Genomic DNA, 26,722 nt, shown 5'->3' with positions numbered 1-26,722 from the left:
GCAGAGATATGGCCATTTTCGTGAAAACGGTACGTAATTGGCCATACACCCTGAATAAATATCACTTTCGCAGAACATCCGGAACCTGTTACAAATTGGCCAGAGAGTCTTACAGTCCTCAAAATATATCTTTAATAAAGATCCTATATTCATCGTCTTGAGAAAACATGAATTTTGACACCCATAAATGCATGGTTCCAGGTGGTGCCTAAACCGGCTCTTCCTGGAAGGCCCTTGGAGCCTGCTATAAGGGTGGCAGTGGACACTATCATTTTGGAAATGTTTCTGTAATCATCGTCTCGCAAAGCCATGAAGTTAGATACTCATATTTGCATTATTCCTATCTGTTATCATTTCGTCAGGTTCCCGGGACCTTTTTACGAAAATGGCCCTATCTCTGCGTAGTTTTGATGGATTCACGATCTATAGCCACCATTGGGCGGCATATTAGTTCTAGTTTTTGGACAAAGCATAAAACATGATGAAAGTGAACGTCATTTAAAATAACAAGCAGTGGAAAAAATGCATCTTGAACGTTCCCTCGGAAAACCCGGAACATCTACGGTGGCCGAGGACCAAACTCAGGTTTTGCATGGGGATAGTATACTAGAAGAGTTTCCGCGTTCGATGGTTCCAATTTTATCAAAATCGGATCATTCTACGCAAAGTTATGCTGACTTGAACTTCGGCAAAATTTTGCCTATCTCAACCTTTTTGTCTAACCCCTGTACAAACCGCCCTGCAGAATAAATAAGGTTGTCAATCCAAAAAATAACTCATCACATAAAGATCATTTGTCTAGAGGATCTATGTATACTAAAAAATACGCTAGAACAAAACTACTTTAGTTCTCGATAAAACAGGAGGTGATCAAGTCTCCCCGGGGATCAAGTCTACCCACCTTCCCCTACCGAATAACGAATGTTCCAAACAATGTCTATCTAGTTTTTTCTATTAAAAACATTATAGGTCTCCGACCTTTCTATAAAAAGTTCGTTTTTGGAAGAAAGTGATATCCCACAACTTTATTATAAAAGAAAGGCAAACATAAATTCTGGAACAAAATGGTTCTCATCCCTAGGAACTTGTTGTTCGCAAAACATTGAAAAATAGACCACCTGTCATTGATAGGAATATATTTTTTCCACTGTAAAGTTTATTTTAAACAAATCAACAATGCGCCACAATACCAAAAAAGCAGTTCGATGTTTTTAGCCCAGCTTCGATTTTTTAACATCCAAATATAACACTTTTCCAAAACAATTAGCGCTATAGGGATATAAATTAAAAGTGACATCTCGAACAGCCGCAAAATTAAATTTGCACCTTGTCGCGCTTTCCATCGTCTATTATCGATGGTCGGCAATCGAAGCGCCCGTGTAGAATTTATCACTTCCACGCTCAAGCTTTATGGATTGTGGTTTGCCGAGGTTTGGTTGACAATTCGCGCAGGAGAAGCATATCCAAGCGTTTAAAATTTGATTTCATCATCGCGCGCCTGAATAGGGGAACAGATATTAGTACGGCGAAGTGGCGATCGCGCTGCTTGTCGCCGGTGTTTGTTTCGCAGCGCGGATCACATGAGCGAACATTATAATGTGTTAAATTCCAATTATTACTGTTTCTATTTGTGATTCGCCAACACGATGGATGGAAATTGCAGTCTTGCAAAGGTTTGACTCAAAGTCCTGGGGAAAGTAATGAGGTTCAAACATCTTAAAATACCATCTAGAAAACATGAAAAGGTTTAAGTTATATAAAAGCCATCATCAATCACACGTTTTTAGACCAATTGTATTTAAGTCAATTATGCAGCAGATTATATTTTGTCTTATTTTCTCATCCTCATAATTTCAATGATGATTTCCAAGTAAATCTGAAACTTAACCTCTTGAGTCCATTACCCAGAAGTCATAGTACCGGCAAACGAAAGGTCATTTCGTGCTGAGGATGACTTGAGCTCGGGTTCTTCCCCCGACATTCCTGTTTTAGTGAAAAAATCCCTGCACACGTTTCATTACTTGTAAGCATTATATGAATAATCGAACTCGAAAACAGACGGACACACACAGGCGGTAGACGTCTATTTGCTCTTCTTGGTCTCCCAAAAAAAAAAAAATAGAAGAACATTGCAGTCACTGGCCGGTCCTGTCCGGTATTAAGCGGTACGACAAAATGAGGAGCCGGGCAAACAAAAATCACTCACTTCATTAATGACGGAGAGCAGAGCAGCAGCACACCTACTTAATCGGATGTCGCACGTAGCTACATCAATGTCGGATATTTTACACTGAGAAGACGCCGTCTTGTAGGTGTGTGGCTATCTGTCATCCGATTCGCATAAAGAATGAAACATTTGTGTTTTATCGGTTTACGGAATATCATTTGCAATTCATTTCGAGTTGTGCGATTGTGTGATAAACGATTTGCCTCTGTTGAAGGAATGTTTCCCGAGTAGACGAAAATAGCTCAATAATATCAAATGTTGATAAGATAGCAAAATGAGATATGGACATGATTGATATAAGAGATAAAAGATCAGACGACAATATCAATAATTTGCAGTAAAATATCATGAGAAGATCAAGTTATGCTATTTGTAATAAGTGATCAATATCATGTGCCATTAGTTTGTTCTTATCCATAGCATATATTGATATTTAATAGATATTTCGGTGCAAATTTTTGATATTGTTGCCTGTTATTTTATCTCTTATATCAATCAAATCCATATCATGTTTTGTTATTTTGTTTATGGCTTCTGCCCGGGTTGGGTGCCGATGAAAATGATATTTTCAAATGAAAAAAATACAACATGGTCCAGATATTTTGTTAATCCGAAATACGACCATATGTACCATTTGAACTTTACTAATCGATCAAATTTAATTACTTATGGGTCCTGTGCCTACCGAGTGGTGCAAAAGATCTCCATGCTGAGCGATTCCCTATTATCGCTTTAACCTATTGCCAGATTAGATTTTGGTTTATTAGTGGTTCCAAATAGCCGGAGCGAAATGCGATGACAGCAGTTCTCCGTGGGTGCGTGTGCACGGCACGGAGATCTTACAAGAAGACCCGAGTCATGGCTTGCTGCTCACCGATGGACACACTGAGGTGTTAATATATAATAACACGCTGATGGCAGCTTACTCAAACCCCACACTGGAGGCCAGTTGAATGTTTGTTTACAGATTTCGTTTCCGCCCCATACGTAAGTTGTTGCCGACGCAGCCAATCCAAATTAAGTCGAAAACCTATCCAAATCCAATTACAATCGGATCCAAATCCATTCCAAATTGAACTTCATCCAAATTCAAGCTAAATGCTCATTCACATCTAAATTCAATCCAAGTTATATCCTAATCCAATACAAATACAATGCAAATCCAAAATCAGTACAAATCCAATCCAATCCAATCCAATTGAAATTCGATCTAAATTTATTGCCAATTCAAATCCAATCTAAATTTAAATCTGACCCAAATCCAAATTTAATACAAATCCAATTAATTTGAAATCCAAATTAAATCCAAATTCAATTCTAATCCGATCCAAATCAATGCAAATCCAATCCGAATCTAACCAGTTAAATACTCTTTCAAATTTAATTTAAATTTAATCAAAATTAAAATTAGTATTAAATACAAATTTAATACTAATCTAAGTCCAACCCAAATCCAACCCACCCCAAATCTAATCCAAATTCAATCATAATTCAATCCAAATCCTATTCAATCTTAATTTAATTAAAATTATTAATCTTAATCTAATACAAATTTAATTTGAATGCAATCCAAATCCAAATCAAATGCAATTCTAATCCAAATCTAAATGAAATGCAAACCTTATCCAATTTAAATTCAATTCAATTTAAACCCAATTTCAATCCAAATTTAGTCCAAATCAAATCCAATCCAAATCCATGTACAATTCAAATCTAGCCAAATGAAGTACTCATTTCATTCAAATTATATTCAAATCCTATCTAAATTTGGTCTGAATCTATTGCAAATAAAATGCAAATTTAATCTGAATCCATTGAAAATCCAATCCAAGTCCAAAAAAATCCAATCCAAACCAAATTCATCCAGTTCCAATGGTATACAAATTCCAATCCAGTTCAAGTCCAATCCAAATCCAGTCAAATCGAATTCACAAATTGAAATATCGACGCAGTTCATAGTATGTTTCTATCTGAATATTTCTAAATCCAATTTCAAGATATTGAAAATCCACTCTTTAAATATGATTTTGTTAGAATATGTTTTCTAATTCAGTAACAAAATTTAATTTTTCGTTTATCTTTTTTCCTTTTTGCAAATTTCTGGCACGCTTGATTTTTTTCTGATTATCGTCTGATTTTTTTCCTATATAACTTCTTCCGGGGAGCACTAGCAAAATCTGCAGATAAAATCGTAATTCTACCGGCTGCATCATTGTCGTGACCCGATCGAGATTTCTAGTCTCGACCGTTCGTCGCAACAATACTCAGCAAACTGATTCTCTTTTCGCTCTCACACGATCATCCCGAAATATTTCTTGCTAGATGGAATCAAAATATTTGACCCAAGACGAAAATCAGCTGTCAAAAATCAGCAAAAATGTTCAAAATTAAGTGTTCTATCCAGGGAAAGTATTGCACATGTCAGGTTACGGGCACTATGATGTTCTAGAGCATCCAAACTATCCTTGAGTTGTAATTTTGATGTTCTTAGGAATCAACACCAAACTTTACCATATTCTTGTTAAATAATTCAAATTGAAATGCTTAATGATAAAATCCTTTTTCAATATCTACGATACTTCAAACCGTCCTTGAATTCAGATCTTAATATTCAAATCGATCAACAAGAAGATCTACGCTGTCCTCACTATTTTTATGAGTTGGAATAACTCCACAGTACCTCGTAACACCATTACAGACGCACTAAAGACTTCACTCAACATCTACGACTCTCCAAAGTATCCTTGAGTACAGATCTTAATATTCAAATCGATCAACATGAAGATTCTCGATGTCCTCAATAGTTTTATGAGTTGGAATAGGTCCAAGGTTGGTTTCGTAGTGATGGGCAAGCAGATGAAGCGAGTGATGCGGTGGAAACCCATTAGCGAACGAATCTGTGTGTTCAGGATACGGGGCAAATTCTTCAATTACAGCCTAATCAACGTTTACGCACCGACAAACGATAAATCCGACGACGTGAAGGACACGTTTTATGAATGTCTTGATAAAGCCTATGGAGAGTGCCCAAAGCATGACGTGAAAATTGTTATCGGAGACGCTAACGCTCAGGTCGGTAGAGAGGACTTTTTCCGTCCCATAATCGGTAGGGAGAGCCTTCACTCCGCTACCAATGACAACGGCCTACGGCTGCCAGAGGGATGGCCATCAGTAGCACCTACTTTGCACGAAAGAACATCCGAAAGCACACCTGGAGACACCCAAATGGTGAAACTTGCAACCAGATAGACCATGTTCTGGTGGATGGGCGCCATTTCTCGGATGTTATCGATGTGCGGACATTCAGAGGTCCGAACATTGACTCAGATCACTACCTCGTTGTCAGTAAAATTCGATCACGGTTGTCAACTGTATCGAACGAAAGATCACAGCGAACGATGCGTTACAATATCCAGCGATTGTCGGCGGAAGGAGTATCGGCTGAGTACCGCCAGAAGCTCGACGAACGGATAAGTGCAATCAACGTTAGCGACAACATCAACGATCTATGGGAGTCGATCCATGGAGCGGTGAGCACAACAGCACGAGAAGTGGTAGGCACTGCACAGAGGCGACCCAGGACTGGTTGGTTCGATTTGGAGTGTCAGAGAGTGACAGACGAGAACGTTGCCAGAAGCTGGATGTTGGTGTCAGGTACCCGATTGAATAGAGATCGGTACAAGGAAGCAAGAGCAGCCGAAAAACGAACCCACCGCAGGAAGAAAAAAGAGTACGAAGAACAAGTTATTAGTGAGACGCAGGAAGAAATGGAGCAGAACGATATGCGGAGGTTTTATGAGTCTGTCAATGGCGTGCGAAGACAGCGCCATCTCCCGTCATGTGCAACGACTAACAAGGGAATTTGCTGACAGATAAAACTGAAGTGGCTGCCAGGTGGAAGCAACACTTCGAGACTTTGTTGAATGGAGGAAGTGACGGTGCATCGGTGAACAGAATAAATATTAGCGACGATGGCCAAGCTGTGGAGTCACCTACACTAGATGAGGTTAAAAAAGCTGCCAAAGAGCTGAAAAACAATAAGGCTGCGGGGAAGGACCAGCTCCCGGCTGAACTTCTCAAACATGGCAGTGAGCAGCTTTATGAAGTTCTGCATCATATTATGTCGAAAATATGGGAAGACGAGAAAATGCCTGCTAGCTGGTTGGACGGCCTCATTTGCCCTCTCTTTAAGAAAGGGCACAGACTGGAGTGCGCCAATTACCGAGGAATAACCCTCCTTAATTCGGCGTACAAAATTATGTCCCGTATTCTGTTCAACAGATTGAGACCGCTTGAAGAGTCCTTCGTCGGCGAATACCAAGAAGGTTTTCGTGAGGGCCGATCAACGACGGATCAAATGTTTACCCTGAGACAAATCCTTGATAAATTCCGGGAGTACAACTTGCAGACACATCATCTGTTTATTGATTTCAAGGCGGCGTACGATTCAGTGAAACGGAATGAATTATGGCAAATTATGCTTGAACATGGTTTTCCGGCGAAACTGATACGGCTGATTCGTATAACGTTGGACGGATCGAAATCAAGTGTAAGGGTTGCGGATGAAATATCGACGTCATTTGTTACCTTGGATGGATTAAAGCAGGGTGATGCACTCTCGAATCTACTGTTCAATATTGCGCTCGAGGGAGCGATTAGGAGAGCTGGTGTGCAAAGAAGCGGTACCATTATCACAAAATCGCATATGCTCCTGGGATTTGCGGACGATATCGATATTATCGGAATTGATCGCCGTGCCGTGGAAGAGGCTTTTGCGCCTTTTAAGAGGGAGACAGCGAGGATTGGACTCACGATCAATACCAGCAAAACGAAGTACATGGTCGCTGGTAATCAACGTGGGTTTATTAGTGGTGGTGGTAGCGAAATAGTGCTTGATGGTGAAAAATTTGAAGTGGTAGAAGAATTTGTGTATCTTGGAACATTAGTGACGTGCGATAATGATGTTACCCGCGAGGTGAAAAGGCGTATTGCAGCTGCAAATAGGGCTTATTACGGACTTCGTAACCAGCTTAAGTCCCGTAGTCTGCAAACGAAAACAAAACTCGCGCTGTATACTACTCTGATTCTTCCGGTGGCTTTATACGGCCACGAGACATGGACGTTAAAGGAGGCTGATCGGAGAGCTCTCGGAGTGTTTGAGCGTAAGGTGCTGCGGACAATACTCGGCGGTAAACAGGAGAACGGTATCTGGCGGCGTCGCATGAATCATGAATTGTACCAGGTGTATAAAGGGCTGGATATTATTAAGCTTATACAACACGGCAGACTACGGTGGGCTGGTCACGTTGTTCGTATGCCGGAAGAACGTCAAGCGAAGATAATATTTAGTAGAGAACCCGGAAGAGGCCGCAGGCTTCGTGGAAGGCCGCGTACACGATGGCTTTTTGCAGTTGAAGAGGACCTGAGAGCGCTCAATGTCCAGGGCGACTGGAAGCGATTGGCCCAGGATCGAGTCCAGTGGAGAAGGATACTCCATTCGGCGTAGGTTCATCGAAGAGCTGTAGCCCATCAAGCATCAAGTAAGTAAGATCCAAGTTAACTCGTAACACCATTACAGACACACAACGGAATTCGTTCAATATCTACGACACTACAAACTGTCCTTGAGTACAGATCTCATTATTCAGAACGATTAACACAAAGATTTTCGATATCTCAACTATTTTTATGAGTTCGAATAGCTCCACGGGACTTTATTACAACACTATAGACACATTACACAATTCGTTGAACTTCTACGACACTACAAACTGTCTGTGAGCTCAGATCTTAATATTCAAATCGATCAACAAGAAGATCTTTGATGTCCCCATTATTTTTATGAGTTGGAATAGCTCCACGGTACATCGTAACACCATTACAGACACACTACAGAATTCGTTCAATATCTACGAAACTACGAGTACAGATCTAAAAATTCAAAACTATCAACATGAAAATCTTTCAACTATTTTCAACCATGTTTCAACTATTTCTATGAGTTGGAATAGCTCATGTATGGTATCGTGGATATTCTGGGAATGTTTTGATTTGCATATACTGGTGTAATGATATCTCGTGGGGCTCAAACTAACATACAAGCTCGGGAACCTATGGATTACTCTGTTGGTCTTGTAGACCTCCTGTTGGTCTTGTAGACCTTGTCGAAATCTGTTGATCTAATAACCCCCAAGATCTGAATTCAAGAATGATTTGGAGTACTGTTAATATTGTGGGAAAATTGTATTTTGTATATACTGGTGTAATGATGTCCCATGGGTTGCCCCAACTATCACAAAAGCTTAGGGAATCACTCCAATATCTGCACTCAAGAATGGTTTGGACTACCGTAGTTATTCTGGGAACGCTGAATTTCTTATATACTGATGTAATGATGTCCCTTGACCTTACCTTATGGATCCTGTACACCTCCGGTGGTGCAAAGGGCCGACTTGAAAGATCTCCATCCTGAGCGTTGCCCGGCTATCGCTTTAACCTGTTGCCAGGTTAGATTTCGGTCGACTTCTTTTATTTCTTTATTGAGGCTTCGCCGCCATGAGCCTCTGGGTCTGCCTCTGCTGCGATGTCCCGCTGGGTTCCAGTCTAATGCTTGTTTACAGATTTCGTTTCCGCCCCTACGTAGAGTGTGGCCGACCCAGCCCCACTTCCGATCCCGAATTTCTGTTGCTATCGGCCTCTGGTGACAACGACGATGGAGCTCATTGTTTGAGATCCAGTTGTGAGGCCACCAGGCCCGAATTATATACCGCAGGCATCTGTTAATGAACACCTGCAGCCGTTGAGTGTTCTCCACTGATACACACCATGTTTCGCTAGCGTATAACAGCACAGATTTCACGTTAGAGTTGAAAATTCGTATTTTGGTGCGTTCACTTATCTGCCTGTTTTTCCAGATATTTCTTAAACTCGCAAAGGCAGCCCTTGCTTTCTTGATCCGTGCGCCTATGTCGATCTTGGTACCGCCGTCCGACGCCATTTGGCTACCAAGATATTGGAAGCTTTCAACATTCTCCACTGGTTGCCCGGCTACTGTGAAACTGGAAGGAGTCGCTGTGTTTACATCCAACGATTTGGTTTTGTTGACGTTGATGACTAAACCTGCCGAAGAGGAGCGCTCGGCAAGGTCGTTGAGCTTACTCTGCATATCAGAGCGCCGTTGCGCGAGGAGTGCAACGTCATCAGCCAATTCGAAGTCGTTTAGATGCTCCATGGTTATAGGCTGCCATAACAGCCCGCGGTTTGGTTCACGGTCAATCGCACCTACCAGAACCTCATCGATTACGATGAGGAACAGTAACGGTGATAGGATACATCCTTGCCTCACACCAGCTACGACCCGGATAGGGTCGGACAGGACCCCATTGTGCAGCACTCTACACGAAAAGGCCTCGTACTGTGCTTCGATGAGGCCGATGATTTTCTCAGGAACTCCCTTGCGTCTCAGGGCACCTCACATATTCTCGTGATTGAGACGGTCGAAAGCTTTTCGTAGACAATGAATACCAAGTAACGGGACTCTTGGAATTCGTTGACCTGCTCCAGAATGATGCGGAGCGTGACAATATGGTCCACACAGGATCTTCCGGCACGGAATCCGGCTTGCTGCCGCCGGAGAGTCGCATCGATCTTCTCCTGAATCCGGGCTAGGATAATTTTGCACAGAACTTTGAGAACGGTACACAGCAACATAATGCCTCGCCAGTTATCGCATACAGTCAGGTCACCCTTTTGGGCACCTTTACTAAGATACCTTGCATCCAGTCGACCGGGAAAGTTGCGGTGTCCCAGATATTATGAAATAAACGATGCAGTAGTTGAGCGGATGTCATGGGGTCAGCTTTGAGCATCTCGGCTGATATGCGATCGACCTCTGGGGCTTTATTCAATTTCATACTTTGGATGGCTGTTTGAATCTCTAGCAGTGATGGAGCTTCGGTATTGACGCGTGTTATACGTCGGATCCTAGGCAGATCATGCCGAGGTGGTGATGGCCTGGCTGGCACTTGTTCGAAGTGCTCGAACCAGCGTTTCAGCTGGTCAGTTGGGTCGGTCAATAACTGATCATTCGCGTCTTTCACAGGCATCGTTGCATTCATCTTCGCCCCGCGTAAGCGTCGTGAGATATCGTAGAGGAGGCGAATGTCCCCGGTTGCGGCGGCTCTCTCTCCTTCGTCGGCCAGAGAGTCTGCCCACGCTCGCTTGTCCCGTCGACATGAGTGTTTTACTTCCTTCTCAAGAGCCGCGTATCGTTGGCGGGCTAGAACTTTGGCTCCTCTGGTTTTTGATCGCTCTATCGCGGCTTTGGCTTCTCTTCGCTCCTCTATCTTCCTCCAGGTCTCATGTCAGCATGTCGTTATTACCACAAAATTCTGCGAACAGCTCTCCGTTTTCGCTCATTTCTCCGAGACCATGGCGTCCCATAATGCGCTCATGGTTCGAGTTGTCGGATCCGATCTTCGCATTGAAGTCGCCCAAACAGATCTTGATATCACCCTTCGGAATTCTATCTACGACGGCATTGAGTTGACTGTAGAAGTTCTCTTTGTCTTGCAGATCGGCAGCATCGGTTGGCGCATAACATTGGATTATAGTAAGGTTTCGGACCCGTGTTCTAAATCTGGCAACGATTATCCTTTCACTTATAGGTTCCCAGATCATAAGCGCAGAGTGTGCCTGAGCGCTTAGTAGGAAGCCAACTCCGCGATGCCGGGGAGCGTGTTCACCTCGTAAACCAGAGTATAGCAGAACGACGGCGTTCTGTGTTCTCAAAGTTTGGCCAACGGACTTCACTCAGTCCCAGGATCTCAAGCTTCATGCGGCGTGCCTCATTGGCAAGTTGTGCCAATTTACCCTGCTGGGCTAGGGTTAAAACGTTCCATGTTCCTATTCGTGTCCGTTGTTTCGCGCTAAGAGTCGTCGCCGTAAAATCAGTCCGTATTCTTTCATTATCGGATTCTCGAACAAATTGATGTTTCGGGAACAGTAGGTTGTTGGCCCAAGGTTCCCTATCCACCGGGATGGGGCTGCCATCTTAGGTATAGCTTCCGGGGAATAGCATTTCATGCTCAGCCGCTGGATGCCAGAACAGACGCTGTTGGAGCCGCACCTCCTTGGTGAACAGACGCTCGATCAGTCGGGTCAAATTTGTTTAAAGTCCCACCCAACACCAGGACTAGGCTAGTGCGCTTTGAGCGGCACACGGTCGCTTTGATAGGGCCTGCTTGGAAAAACATGCAGCTTTTTATAGAAGTTCAACAGAGCCTACTGTCGAAGCCCACCACATCCTAGGCAGACCCCATAGGAGGCACCCTCTCACTCTAGCTGATGACAGAAGGACAACAGTGCCCAGGCTGCACTACCAGCTAAGTACGCAACCCTTAGCTGGCGGTCAATTGTCATCGCAAGATCCGAGGAAGCGTGAGTATTGGAACTTGTGAGGACCTGAGCTATGTTAGGCGCCCCTTCCCGGATGTCAACTCACCATTTCGCAGCCCAAACCTGGCAGGATCGCCAAAATGTGTGGACCCAAATAGCCGGAGCAAAACGCGCACGGCAAGGAGATCTGACAAGAAGATCTGAGTCATGGATTGCTGTTCACCGATTGACATTGTTGTCATTGTTGATGTTGGTATCGCCGAGCCGTCTGGCGCCATTTGGCTGTCAAAATAACGGAGATCTTCCACATTTTCACTGATTTCCAGTGACTGGGTACCTGAAATGAGTATGGACCTATCCCTATAACAGTGCTATCTTTTCTAATTTTTAAGTATTTACATAAACTTACTTAGTTTATGAGAAAGGTGTAAAAACAAACTGGGCTCTAGAAAATATATACATTTATACATAGTTTGGCTTTTTTGAGCCAATGCAAAAATCGTCATTTCGAGATGGGGTCTCCCCACCCAGCTCGGTATGTTAGGTATCAGCCGGTGTGGGGTCTCCCCACCCAGCTCGGTATGTTAGGTATCAGCCGGTCGAGGAGTTATCCGCCTCGCGCAGCCATCTGGCAACCGAAGCCACCCTGGTACGCTCGCGGACTCCTCTGGTGCCACGTAGCTCGAAACACTCCTCGTCTCCGTCTCCATAGCTCTGGCCAGCCGGAAGATGCTTCCAGTCAAACCATACGTCGAACATGACGACATGCAACTCCATCTTTGACACCAAATGACCGGATTATCAGCTGAAATTCCCTGACCCCGAATCCTGAGCCCAATCTCAATTCGTCAATTCTTGATAGGGATGCTGTGCGTGCCTTTCGTGGTGGTTTTCAGAATCTTGTGCAGTCCTCCTGAAACATCCAGCTGGAATAAGGAATTCGTGATTTTCTCCCATTTAGCGCTATTGAAGGAATTATCTTAGATCTAGCATAATCATCACACAGTAGCGGGTTTCACGCTACTTGCTTTGAATAGCAACCTCAACGGTGGCTACCACCGACTTGATGGTGTCCGTCGTCGACCGACTTCCGTGTGGTGGCTCGCAGACAGCCTATTTAGGATGGCTGTACTTGGTGACGGCTTCGATTCTTTCAGACGGCGTGCTTGTTCGGCAACAGGAGGCAGACGCTGCCCGGTCTAAATCTTACGGCTTTCCACTTCGTCTGTTATCGAGCTTGACGATGTTCTTCTGGCCTTGCTGCCGCCGCCTCCTGCTTCTTTATCGACTCCTCGTCATCGACTTCTTTTCTTTGGATTGCCACCGCCAGTTTTTGGGCCATGTCTCCCTTTGTTTGATTTCGGTCCGGACACTGCCTTTTTATACACAAAGAAAATCTTGCGGTGGACCAAAAGGCCCGTAACTTTTTTTTCCGTTCAGGTGTGCCACTGTGACAAGTTATTAGATCTATTGTAGCGTTACCCGTACCCTTAGTGCTTAGGTGCTTGTCGAATTACTCCATTACTATTGATAAGCAATGCAGTATCAGTTTCGATACAGTTGTTGTTTTGTTTTCTCAAGAGCATCATGGAAAGGTCTCGCTATTTAGACCCTTCACAGAGAGAAATCCCATTAAGGCGCGCCCCTTATCAATAGGAAATCAATCCTTTCTTGTGAAAACAGAACAATGATACTGTTTTTGGCCATGTATCGGAAGACCATTTCAACTTTCGTGTGTTCCTCTCACTACCATTGTTCACCAGTTCAAGAAAAGTTAGTACGTATTTAAACTCGATTGTTCCAGCAGTCAGTTCTGCCTATGGCCGGGTACCGAGGTTTTTTTTAAACTAATTGCTTGAAAAGTTGTTTCCGCTGCATACAGTTTAGCCTCAAACAAGAGGAATTCGAGTCTTTCATTATCACAACTTATTGCCCCAGCTAGAAAAATGGATTAAGCTAGGGCTCTGTTTGGTAAATCTTACACCGCAACACACTACGTCAAAGTGATCTACCGTGTTACGGGAAACGCCCGTAACTTACATCGATGTGATGTCCGTGTTGAGAATGCATGAACGGGATTTGTTGGTACTGAATAGTGCTGTCCAATGAGCAGCTCGAAGTAGCTCGAAGTTGTTCCTGTCACGCTCATGCCCGTTTGTTTACAAAAAAGAACGAGCAGGACGGGAACAACTTCGAGCTACTTCGAGCTGCTCATTGGACAGCACTAATTTTTTACTGGGTAGGACAAGAATTGAAATCAGTAGCGTTTCGTAACCTCACTTTGTACTTGTTCAACGACACAAAAATGGGAAATTGGATATTTCGACAGAACAAAAAAAAACAAAGTTGATTAAGCTAATTATATTACTTATTCCATGCATTTACGTGCAAAAATTTTGCAAATATGATTTCGTTGGACAGGTAGATTGAGGTTAAGGAATCGCCACTGATTGAAATTTTCAATAGTTTATCGTAAATAATCTGTTAGATGTTAGATGAGATGTTATTAACGTTTACAATCTTTTATGATTTCGTGACGGTGTCCAATTTTAGATTCTGATCTGACACCCAGTACCTTCGGGTAAGACGTTCGGCCAAATGGCTCGACAGCGTGTGTATTGTGTATTATTCTGACAACATCGAGCTAGCGAGGTGGAAATGCATTGGAAAATTACTTAGAGGACTTCGAGAATATCCAGAAACGGAGGTATCGACTTACGGAGGGAACGCATCATGGTAGATTCAAGGAAATTTGAATTTAATCGAGTAAGGGAAATATTGAGTTACAAAACGTCGAGTGGAGCGTTCATTGTAACACCATTTGTTCGAAACGTATATTCGCTCGAGAAAGAGTATGCCCAAACTGGTAGTTGTGAAAAAAAAAGTTTTTCGTTAAAAAGCCCCTCTTGTTTACATTCTCATGACTTGAATTTTGAGAATTCCCAACTTAAATAAACACATTGGCATCGATGACTGATATAGTTTTAGATGTTACTGTCTAGCTGTCTTTCTCCGTGTATTAAATCCACTAAAAATATAACTAAAGAATTATTCTGAGGATAAAAGTTTTTCTCAAGGCAAGCAGCCTTCTTCTTTATATTGGCATTACATCCCCACACTGGGACGGAGCCGCCTTGCAGCTTAGTGTTCATTAAGCACTTCCACAGTTATTAACTGCGAGGTTTCTAAGCCAAGTTACCATTTTTGCATTCGTATATCATGAGGCTAATACGATTATACTTTTATGCCAAGGGAAGTTGAGATAATTTCCAATCCGAAAATTGTCTAGACCGGCACCGGGAATAGAACCCAGCCACCCTCAGCAAAGCATATCCTTGTCTAATTTTAAATGTGATTTAGAATAAGAAGTCAATCGTATTGTTATCGAATTCAGGGGAATTGCATTATATGGACAAGTTGGGAAATTCTTTTCATGAAAAAATATTCCCTTTCAAATTGAATCCAGCTTAAACTTCCGCCTCGAACCATTGCGCCATCATTCGACTTGTTATCAACTTCATTAGAACCAACCTGACAAACACACCATAATGCCGGCTCCTTGTTCCAGCCCGTAAGCACATCCACTCCATATTCAAATTTGCTTTTTCCCGATGGGAAAACAAAGGAGCAATTAAACTAATAAAACCGCGCGACTTAATCGAACCCGATAAAAATTCCTCACAAGACTCGACAGTAAGAGTACGATGCGACCCGTTCCGCTTGCCTGTTTGTGGCTATTATCTCTCTGCACACACATATGGATAAACAATATCGGGCACGTTTTGCTTCGATTGCACCTCCGCCTCCTCCGCACTGATCGCAGAGCTCTCAAGATTATACACTTAGCCTCTTGTTCTAGCACATTACTAACCGAGCGCACTTAATTAACGAAATCGACTTTGAGCGCACTCTGCACACTTGTTGCTTGGGTTATTTGTTTTTCGAATTGAGGAAGCACCTTCTGTGCGTCACTATCGTCGAACACCGACTAACGAACTCTCGAATATGGTCAAAGGAAATGTATTTAGTGGGCGATAAGCCAATTTTCCGTCTGGAGGAGTCGATCTACGATCGGTGATGTACCGGGCTCGTTACCTATCCAGCGAATCAAGGAAAGAATCATTCCATCCCATGTGCCTGCCCTACCATCCGGACGCTAATCTAATGTGACCCCCCGTTCAAATTCATGCGAGCTACAGCGATCGCCCTGCATCGGCATTCTTCAAAATCGCCTAGCCTCCAAACGGTTGCCTGCCTGTATCGAACCCGAATCCTGTGCGGCAACCGCCGCTACAACACCCCGCAATCATCCGTCCGTCCGTACCCGTACCTCTGTGTTTGTATTGGAGTGAAAACAAACCCCAACCCGAACTCAGTATTGAACACTATTGATTTAAATCCTGAAGATTTCTTGTTTTTAATTTCAGGCACCTATGGGAGTGGCTCGGCGGACGGGGCCTGCAGTGCCGACGATCTGGAATGCATCGCCCACCATGACCACCTGGGAATGGAGGCGATCCGCAGTCTACATCGGCAGCTGGATGACGACGACAACGGTGACATCGACCTGTCCGAATCGGACGATGTAAGTTGAGATGAGATTCTTCATAGTTTCAAAGAGTGACGCTATTTTGTTTTCAAACTTTTAGTTCCTGCGGGAAGAGCTCAAGTACGACAGCGGCTACGAGAAGCGGCATAGGGCGTTCCATTTCAACGACGACATGCACATCTCGGTGAAGGAACTGTGGGAAGCGTGGTTGCGCTCGGAAGTGCACAACTGGACGGTGGATCAGACGACCGAATGGCTTGCGCAGAGCGTTCAGCTGCCTCAGTACGTAAAGCTGTTCCGATTGCACAAAGTTACGGGTAAGGTGCTGCCGCGGTTGGCAGTGAACAATATGCACTACGTTAGCAACGTGCTGGGGATCAAGGATCCGATCCATAAGCAGAAGATTGCACTGAAGGCGATGGACGCCGTGCTGTTTGGGCCGCCAAGAGGTGAGGTCTACAAAATTTGATTTCCTTTTTTCGGTCATACATTTTTGCATCATGTTTACAGAAACCGGCACCCGGTGGAAGGACTTGCTGTTAGTGACCCTACTGCTGACAGCCATAATCGGAAGCTGGTACGCCTACCAGCAGAATAAGAACGCCAAAATCCATCTCAAACGGATGGCTAAGGACGTGGAAGGACTGCTCAAAGCCGAGGTGGCACTGAAGGATATGCAGAAGGTTAGTTCAAAAGTTCGCCGCTTCCGATTCCGTCATAACAATGTAATTTCTTATAGGAGCTGGAACGTGCCCGCCTTGAGCAGGAGAACGTCGACAAAGAGAAAATGGACCTGGAACGGCGCCTCCGGGAGGCACCGTCCACATCGTCTTCCAATTCGGACTTGGTAGTTCAAGAACTGAAACAGGAAATCGAAATGCTCCGCTCGGAGCTATCCCGGGCCGAGGTGGAAATCAACGACCACTGCTGGACGCCACCGCAGGGCCTCCAGAACTGGCTCCAGTTAACGTTCGAGTTGGAGAACAAACATCACATCCGGAAACGGGCGATGGCCGAGAAGCAGCTGATGCAGGCCCGGGAGGCCTGCGAGAAGCTCAAGCGGAAACGGTCGAGCCTGGTGGGGGCGTTCGTGTCGACCCACGGCAAGAGCATTGATGACGTGGACCGCAGCATCGTGGAGGCCCGCAATGCGCTGAACGATGTGACCAACGATCTGCAGGAGCGGATGCACCGGTGGAAGAACATCGAGACGCTGCTCGGGTTCAGCATCGTGAACAACAACGGGCTGGCGTACCTGGAGAATCTGCTGTACAACCGTAATAGCGGGGGCGGTAAGAGCTATCGATGTGAGTACAGTTGTTTTGTTTTTATTCGGAAGAAGCAGTGTGAACCATTATTATGCATTTACGAGTACAAATGTGTTGAAGAGCCATTCTTTGTACTTGGCGATTAACTTATTGATAAAATCAATAACGCTCCTGTGTCATACGCAGGATATTGTGCCATAATCGTTTGAATCAGTATTCTTAGTTAGATTGAAGATGGGAGGAGCTAGTAAAGCAGTAAGCGACAGCAAGTGTGAGGGTATAAGAAAGAATGCTACTTTAGCGTTACTGAAATAGAATAGGGATGAATGACCTTCTGGGTCAAAAACAAACCAGCAGCAACTTTACTTAAATACACAGGTACGGATAGCTCATTTCATTTTTTCATATTGATACCGGAGTCACCTCGGAATTTCTTGAATTTGTCTCCAATAAATCAGTCCATTGCAGCGCGTCGCACAGTGGCTGGCACCCATACAAATGCCGGACAAACCTTTCGGATCGCAATCGAGAACAATTTTTATCAGTTTTTGTCCAACATTCTGGCTTCGTGCCCGGTCCACCGTAGTCGTCCGATTTTCGCGCTTTGTAACATAACAGATTCAAGTGCGTTTTTTCTCCACTATGATTATACAGGCCGTAGAGGACTATCGGTCTAATGACGTTTTGTACACGAACTCTTGAACCTCCTCGATGTTGTTATCACCAACACAAACTCCTGGTGGGTGACTGCTAACATTGTCTTCTCTTGAGCCTTGATGCCTTCTACTTATTGATGACTAGTCAGATGCTATTGGGTTTTCCTTTTCAGTCTGTTGGTAGGCTTCCACTTCTCATAGTGCCATTATACACCGGACTTGTATACACCGTACGTCTCGTATCGTACCCTGACCCTCGTATTATTCCTTCAAAAGCGTGGTTAAATAGCAGGCACGAAAGACCACCGCCTTGCCGTAACCCTCTGCCTGTTACAAAGAGACTCGTAAGCGTCACTCGATTGGCACTAATCGTGTCAGTTTATTCGCAATTCGTATTCGTGCCAAAGCTGGTCTGCAAGGCCTTAAGCCCTTTAAATCTTTTTCTTGTGCCATTCAGCACCACATCTTTTTTGAGCCATTCAGCTCTCACCGTGCTCAAAGCAATCTCCTCAGATAGTCCGAGATGGCGGATCTATCTTACTCCGAAGGAAAGTCCCCCGGCGGTGGAAGCTTCCCCAATACCGAAGACCCGCATCCGTGGGAGGCTGTTACGTTACCAACACTACTCTTTCACTACTCTTTTCGGTTTCCTGCTCAACCGTTGAGCCATTCAGCACCCGCGTACTACTTGAATGGTGCCGGGCGGTGGATCAATCCTACTCCGACGGGGAGCTCCCCGACGTCGGAAGCTCCCTCGCAACTGACTTCTGCCTTAACGAGTGACCGGACGAGTGCCGAGATCGACGATGTTATCGGTGGTTGTGTCCATTCCGCATGTCTCTAACATCGCACTCCTCTCCGCTTCGAACTGGGAGCATGTGCTAACCCGTTCTCATCCCATAGAATGTGCACACCCGTTTCTGTCTGGTCTGGACATCGAAAAAGTCTCGAGTGAAGCCGAAGTTTAACTTTCCATGAGGTCTGCTAATCCAGGCCGACACACTAGGGACTAGGCGCCTAGGCGGTACGTTTACCTGCCCTTAGTCGAGTTGTCCCACTCCATCTACCATGTGGCTACCGTTGCTGCCTTGATATCCATTCTGGACCAGTTTGATGGGCATCATTCCCGTGAGTAGGCGCTTACAGGCAATGGTCGACATGACTTTTTAAGCTCAACTTATCGTGGAGCAACACCCACAATTATTAAAGACATCTCTTGCAAATGATGTCTCTGTCGGCGATACCAATCTCTGGTTGTTGACGACTACCATCTCCGTTTTATGATGCGTCAGTTGTAGCTTCTTGCTGCGCATCCATTCCTCGACGAGACTAATCCAATAGTCAGTTAATTCGACCTCCTCGATGGACTCTCCGTATATGGTCATCGTTACGTCATTGACGAATCTCACTAGCTTTTACTGTAGGGGGAGTTTCAACATCAGCAAGCCATCTTACATTATGTTACACAGCAGTGGACCTGACGCCTGTCGTGATGGGAGCGCTAGCCAAGATTTCCTCTGTCTCATAGATCAGTAATCGATTCTGGAAGTAGCTTTCCAGAATCTTGTATAGTCCTATCGGTACTCCCCACCGAAGCAACGAGCTCGCGATCTCCGCCCAGCATTCCGCACGTTGAGTGTTATCACTGCGCAGTAACGGACATTCCATGGCGGCCTCTGCAATGTCAATCACTGATTTAATGGCGCCCAGAGTAATCTCCGAAAGCCGAAATACTCACTCGACAATCCCCCAACTTCCCTCAAGTACGGCGAAAGCCTGTTCAGGGTTAACTTCTCCAGTAGCATCCCTGAAGTATCTATTAGACAGATTGGTCTGTTCGCTGAGGGGTCTCCTGGTGGCTTGCTAAGTTTCGGTAATTAAGCCAAACGATTTCTCATCCATATATCCGGGAATGTCCGCTCGTCCAGGCACCTCTGCATGGCTGACCTGAACATGTCCGGATTTGTCATTATGGCTGCCTTTAACACCATGTTCGGGATTCCATCCGGACCAGGTGCTTTACTTGGGTCGAGGGACTTTTCCACCCTCAGGAGCTCCTCAATCCGTCGCCCTCGGCATCTGCGTCTACCCTCGCTGCTTGCGGCCAATGGGTTGGGCCGTGTTGCGGGAATAGTACTTAAATTATCGTCTTCATCCTCATTGGACATCGCTCCGGAGGGGTCAGTGTTCCTCTTGTTTTGCCGTCTCCCCATGGGTTGGAGTTGGCGCTCTGGCACAGCCTGTCGAAGCAGGCTTTCTTGTTCTCTTTGATGACCTCGCCGCTTTGAGTAGCTCGATGATTTCCGCCAAGCGGGTTCTTTGCAAACTTCTTCCAAGCCTGAGGCAGGTTACTTGAAGGGCTGCAATTTGCTCGCTCCATCAGTATACCTGTGGTCGCACCTTTCTTGGCATGGTAGCGTTACACGCCCGTGACAGAACCGCAAACAGTTCGTCAACGCTCAGACTTTCTTTGTTTTCTCCAGACTCATAGCATCATTGAAGGTCCCACTATCGAAGTGGGCGACCTTCAACGCTTGGGTTGTAGGAGTAGCTTCTCGGCTTTCTCTCCTAGCCTTTCTGCTTATCCTGTACCAAATGGCCAAATGGTCACTATGGGTGTAACCTTCGTTAACCCTCCACTGCACTTCACCGGCCAAACTTGAACTGCCGAATGTTACGTCTATTATCGATTCCACTCCGTTTCGCTGGAAGGTACCTCTCGAGCCGTCTTTGCCCAGTACCAGCTTGACTAAGGCCTCTAGCAGTGTTTGCTGTTTGCTCTCTGCTTTCCGCTTACCAACTTTGATCACCTTGTCGGCATCGGTGGCCAGTAACTTCATCGTGGCAATTTGTGTCCTCTGGGCAGCCGTGAATCGCATATTCCCATATGAATAGGAAACCCAGCAATGATGGGACAGATATGCGATTCGCGGCAGTGCGATCCTCTTCGCAGGCGGATGGACGCCTGTGCTACCATCAAACCACCTTTGTCTTTAAAGGCTGACGCGTTTCCCCCTTCTCCCTGGCTCTCGTCGGGCACCTCCTTCGAGTTCTCGGCTACCGTTTGCCAGAAACCGCCCGATCACTGGTTCTCTTGGTCGGGTTGGCTTCCCGCCTCCGGTGCCGACTGGCTTGTTTCGAGCTTGCTTGCGACTTTTGTGGGCCTGCTCACCTGGTCTGCGCTCTTCCGAGGCCTTTTTTGTCGCTTTGCCGGACGAGTCCCTGGTGCGCTATTGAGCTGTCTGTGTGCTCTTTTCCGTCCCGCCACAGTCTTCCTGCCTTGCGCAAGCACTTCGTGTTTCCGATTTGCAGCAAGAATCAAATTGCGAAGCTTAAACAGGTTCAGCTTCAGGTCTCTCGACATATTGCCCCGTTCATTGGTGAAGTCGATAATGTCATCGAGTTGCACCATGACGACGGTCAAGCCCGGCTGGACGCCGCTCGATCCTTTCTCCGCCATATTGTGCTGCTGCATGCCGGAAAACAGCGCACCTTTTGCTCTCTCCTCGACGATTGCTCCACCACTCACCTCCTTTAGCTCCATCTCTCTCGCACCCGATGCGTTGGGTGAAGACCTGACAGTTGGCCCATGCAGCATAAATAGTAACTAGCTAATCCCACATAAGTTTAAAATGCAGATTGAAAATAGTTCCCGGGTTCTAAAAATTCTGAAAAATTGGGGTTCGGATCAGAATTGGAACACCACCACGAAATCAAAGTTACCTTTACATGCGTGATTCTTTCTTCATTGCGTAGAAGACCATTTGTGGTGCACCTTGTTTCAGAACCAGCGCCATCCTTCAGACAATCGGTATTCCCTTTTTTTAAGGAGTAGATGTACAAAGCATTCCTTTGATCATGGTAGCCAATCTGCTTTACTGTTCTTTCACATCAGTAAGCACTAGAGTGGGGCGTCATGGCCATTTTTTCAAATCAATGGTTTTTCGAAGCCATTGTGGGTCCTGAACAACTGTGCAGAATTTGGGACCGATGGGTTGCTTCCTCGCTTTCCGCATCGCGTTTGAAGTTTGTATGGAAATTAGTATGGGAGAACGTATATTTTTGCATTTCTACTACTAGAGGTTTCAGTTCATCGTAAACCAAGTGGCACATTGCGTTAAAGTATAACCCAAAGGATGCCGAAAAACTTTGCTAAAGAAGGCACGTTGCTGGAACGTCCACGAAAAAAGTTATAACGCTTCGAACATTGAGTGTTCAAACCATATGCAAAAAATCGTTTATTCTGCCAGCACTGCCGTACTACGTAGACCAATAATTTAACTGAGTGTTATTTGAAAATAATTGATCTTATAGGGCTTCAGAGCTAATGGGAGCTATCCGGAATTATTTCACAAAGAAAAAAATCCAACAAGAAGGAAAATGGGTTTTGCACTCTGACAACCTTAGGTTGTCCGGAAGTGCTGGCAGAAACATTGATTTCTTCCATATGGTTTAAACAATCAATTTTCGAAACGCAATAACATTTTTTGTAAACATTCCAGCTACGTACCTTCTTCGACAAAGTCTTTCGGCATCTTCCAGACTATATGCAAACGTATTGAGTCACGTGATTGATGTTAAATTGAAGCTGCTAAGATCAAAAATGTAAAAAAGTACGTTTTCCCATACTAATCTCCATGTAAATTGAAAACGCGATGCGGCATGCGAGGTTGCAACCAATCGAGCCCATATTTTGCACAGTTGATTGGGGTCCCAAAATGATTCAGAAAAACCTTGATCTCACTTGATCGGACGAAGTTTGCGTTTTTCCATACATCTGCGCCCCACTCTAGTAAGCACCTTGTTTCAGAACCAGCGCCTTCCTTCAGACAATCGGTATCCACTTTTTTTAAGGAGTAGATGTACAAAGCATCCCTTTGATCATGGTAGCCAATCTGCTTTACTGTTCTTTCACATCAGTAAAAATTATAGAAAATAAATCATTCTTGAATTACACTTCAAACAGTAAAGCCGTGTTTGGTGGTTTGTTTGCTCAATTACCAATAGATCATGGGCCCAGGAAAACTTATTGATGAGGAGTAATCGGATGAGGAGGAACGTAATCCAAATTGTGAAATCGTTACCTGCTTTTCCAAGAGGCTTCAATGCGATGGGTGGTCTGAAGACGTCTTTCAAGAAGCTTGTTGGAAGAAACAGTTAACCGTTGAATTGTATATTACATACATAGTAATAAGCCATGACTTGATAAAATAAAATCATATGATTAGTTGTCGAAACTCCGTCCAAGCTAGACGTACTTTCATTAGGTTATGGGCCCAGAAAAGCTTCCATAGCAACAGTTGTTTGGAAAAAGATTTTTCAAGTTGATTCTAGATTACCGATCCAGTTGGCCGCGGTGCTCAAAGTCAAGCAATTGGGAATGGTGGTGCACAAGCTGGCGGGACGGAATTATTGGATGGTCTTGTTTCCTTGCAGACGAGGACTTCCCTTCCCTTCGAGCATTCCCAGCGTCGTCTATCCCTCGGTAACTAAGGATAACAACATTGAATAAAAACAGCCCATGGTATTTTCAACCAAAATCATCAAGGAGCGTACCTTGTGTGCAGTGAAGCAACGTAATGCTGGAGATCCGGAGGATAGCGGAGAATTATCAGAACAAGCTCTAGTAACCATCTGCCTGAACATTGACCGAAGCATTCACGGATTTGTCCAGAATAAAAAAATGGCGAAGGAAGCTTGGGACAACCTGCGAAACACTTTCGGGAACAGCGTTTCAACTCGATGGATCGGACTTCTACATAATTTCTCGGGAATTTGATTGGTTGGGGCCGAGAGGGACGATGACGTTATAGGGTAAGACGGTATAATGCGCCCCACCTGGCCAAAACGCCCCCCTTTGATTTCTAGAAAACTATAACTAACTAAGGGTCAAATTCAGTTGGTACCTATACATATTTGTAAAACCATCATGCTATGTGAATATGTGAATATTTTTGTATTACATAATGAAAATATTTGCAAAATACAAAAAGTCACAGTTTTGATGTAACTTTTAATGTTTGTTTGCTGAACATTCTGGAGCGACTCTGGCATACTGTCCGCAAAACTTGCACTGGAACACTCAGTTGGGCAATAAAATTACTTTTCTCAGTGGTTAATACGATATAAAATTGCTTCCATCTTCAAAAATGTAACGATTTTCGAAAACATGTTTCACTGGCCAAAACGCCCCAGTGTAGGCAGGACGATATGCCCTTACCAACTGGACACAAGCGCAGCGAGCCAGCAGCAGTTGCTTCCAAATTGTATGGAAAATATTGAAATGTAATTCATACCTGCTTGAATGGACCTATGTTGGTTTTTTAATGTCAAGCGCATAAGGATTTGTAGCCTTTTTATTATGGGATTGATAAAATACTAATCAAGGGCTATTAAATGACTTTGGTTGAGGTGGGGCGTATTGCCCAGGCACTTTCTAAAATTCATTTTTCACGACTTTTCAAAAAGCTTTATTTCGTGTTTTCTGTAATATTTTATATGGCTACTCACGGGAAATCCCTTCGCGACTTGCTTGACTACCAAATAACACAAAGTTTGCATAAATTGCGTTGAAAAGTAAAAAGTTATCAAGAATTTGCCTTAGGGGGGGCATATTATACCGTCTTACCCTATATCAGTCCCCAGGAAATAATTCAACGACACAATGCTGACTTGCAAACAGCTGTCGTGGGCAGGCTTCTGGAGGTACTGGATGTGCAGTTTGCTACTCAAGGGTTTGCTGAAGAAGTATGATTCAATGAATTTGGGTCCGGAGTGGCCAATAACAACGAATAGGTAGAAATAATGCAGTAAGTCAAAAATATAGGCAGTTAAAATTAGTCAGAGATGGTGCGAAAGCTTTCTTTAGCAAGTAGAATTCCACGAACAAGCAAGTAGATTGAACCGGTCGGTCGTCAAGTGTTTCCGTTGCAAGAAGCTTGGACACTTTGCCTCGGATGCCAGAAGGAGGCAAGAGACAAGATGGAAGACAATCATGAAACCCATAACGAACATGCGGCGTTCTTTGCTGCCAATTTTGTGCGGACGTCTGAACCGATGCGGTAGTCTTTTTTGCTGCCGAAAGACCATTAAACTGAGGCAGATTGCGAGGACTAAATTTGAGAGCTTAATAATGAACGGCGAACTATGTGTTCCAAATTAGGATATCTGTTTACTCTCCGTGAGCAAGGTATGTCTAAAAGGAAGTGTTTGTTCATGTAGGAGGAGTGCAATGTAATTAACTACAACAACGAAGGAGTTGCAATTCTGCGTAAATTAAGAGCCTCCCAAACTGAGAGGCCTGTTGTGAATTTGATTATGGACAAAAAGTACGAGCTGTGGCATCGACGAACGGGACACCTTTCTCGCGATGGGATGAAACGACTGAAGGAGCGATGGTAACCGGGCTGGCTTTCACGGAGCAAGATATGGCAAAATGCATACCCTGCCTCCAAAGTAAGCATTGCCGTCAGCCGTTCAAAGCAGGAGGTTACCGAGAGGAGCACGTGTTGAAACTCATCCACCCGGATTTGTGCAACGGAGTTGATCGGGGGCAGTCTTTCTTTTTTAACTTTCATCGACCGACGACGCCAGTCGAAAAAAAGGGGTAGATTTTTTAAAGTCGTAGACAAGTTCCCGAGGTGAAGACTATAAGGCTTTTGCGGAAAATCAAACGGGAGCAAATATCAAGCGCATACAAACAGACATTGGAAAAGAATACGTTAATCGAAGTCTTTCTACGTCAAATCACGAAACATCAGCTCTGAACAACCCAGAGCAAAACGATTTAGCAGAAAGGATGAATCGGATGTTAGTCGAAAAGGTAAGAAGTATGCTATTTGATACAAATGTGGACGGAAACAGTCCCAGTTTCATCGCATGTGGTCACTCGTTCGCCGACAAAGGGATTGTTGATAACAGCTGAAGAGAAGTTTTCTGGAATGTTCACATGTTCACATAATCGGTGCTAGAGTACCGATTGAAAAAGCGGAAGAAGTAGGATATCAAATCTGAGGAGTGTATCTTCGTTGGCTACAGCGAAGGTTCAAAATTGTGCCTGTACAATAAAAGGACCAGACGAACATTTGTTAGCCGAGATGTAATTTTTATCGATGAATACCAGATAAAAAGCTATGTGACAACAAGTGAGCCATTAAGAGACAACGTAGAAGGAAGAGAGCTGATGATTTAAATTGAATCAACTGATGGTGATTAGGTACACGCTTAAAATCAATAACACAGAGATATGTTTGCTTCACACAAAACGGACCTAATGCAGAACATCCTCTAGATGAGCGACATTTACACAGGCACAAAAATGCCTCGTACGGTCGTGATAACGGTCCTTTTCAACATGTAAACGTTTGTACAGATTCCTTGTTTCATGAGGAACCAAATACTGTTGAAAATATTGAAATCCAAGCTTCAATAAAACCACACGAGCTATTTTTGTGGCTGTGTAACTGTCGCTCATCTAGGGATGTTCTGCATTAGGTCCGTTTTGTGTGAAGCAAACATATCTCTGTGTTATCGATTTTAAGCGTGTATCAATCCATTGATGAAAAAGATCGTGAGAATGTACTTAAAGAAACGTTTTACAGTTATGCAAATTCCTTAGTCGATAATC

General features: G+C 44.3%; 1 protein-coding gene across 9 annotated transcripts in view; it reads left to right on the top strand.

Moving 5' to 3' along the window:
• LOC134206484 (stromal interaction molecule homolog) overlaps positions 1 to 26,722 on the top strand; it is a 142,118-nt gene that overhangs the window by 71,539 nt on the left and 43,857 nt on the right. For all 9 annotated transcript variants that reach the window (XM_062682214.1, XM_062682210.1, XM_062682213.1 and 6 more), the window contains exons 3-6: positions 16,051 to 16,208; positions 16,273 to 16,621; positions 16,683 to 16,855; positions 16,912 to 17,479. In XM_062682214.1, the coding sequence (XP_062538198.1) occupies positions 16,051 to 16,208; positions 16,273 to 16,621; positions 16,683 to 16,855; positions 16,912 to 17,479 (1,248 nt within the window). The remainder of the gene's footprint in view (positions 1 to 16,050; positions 16,209 to 16,272; positions 16,622 to 16,682; positions 16,856 to 16,911; positions 17,480 to 26,722) is intronic.

The sequence above is a fragment of the Armigeres subalbatus genome, chromosome 1 (genome assembly GCF_024139115.2).
Source record: "Armigeres subalbatus isolate Guangzhou_Male chromosome 1, GZ_Asu_2, whole genome shotgun sequence".
Lineage (NCBI taxonomy): Eukaryota > Metazoa > Arthropoda > Insecta > Diptera > Culicidae > Armigeres > Armigeres subalbatus.
Note: the sequence above shows the minus strand (reverse complement) of the source record. Positions and strands in the feature narration are given on the sequence as shown.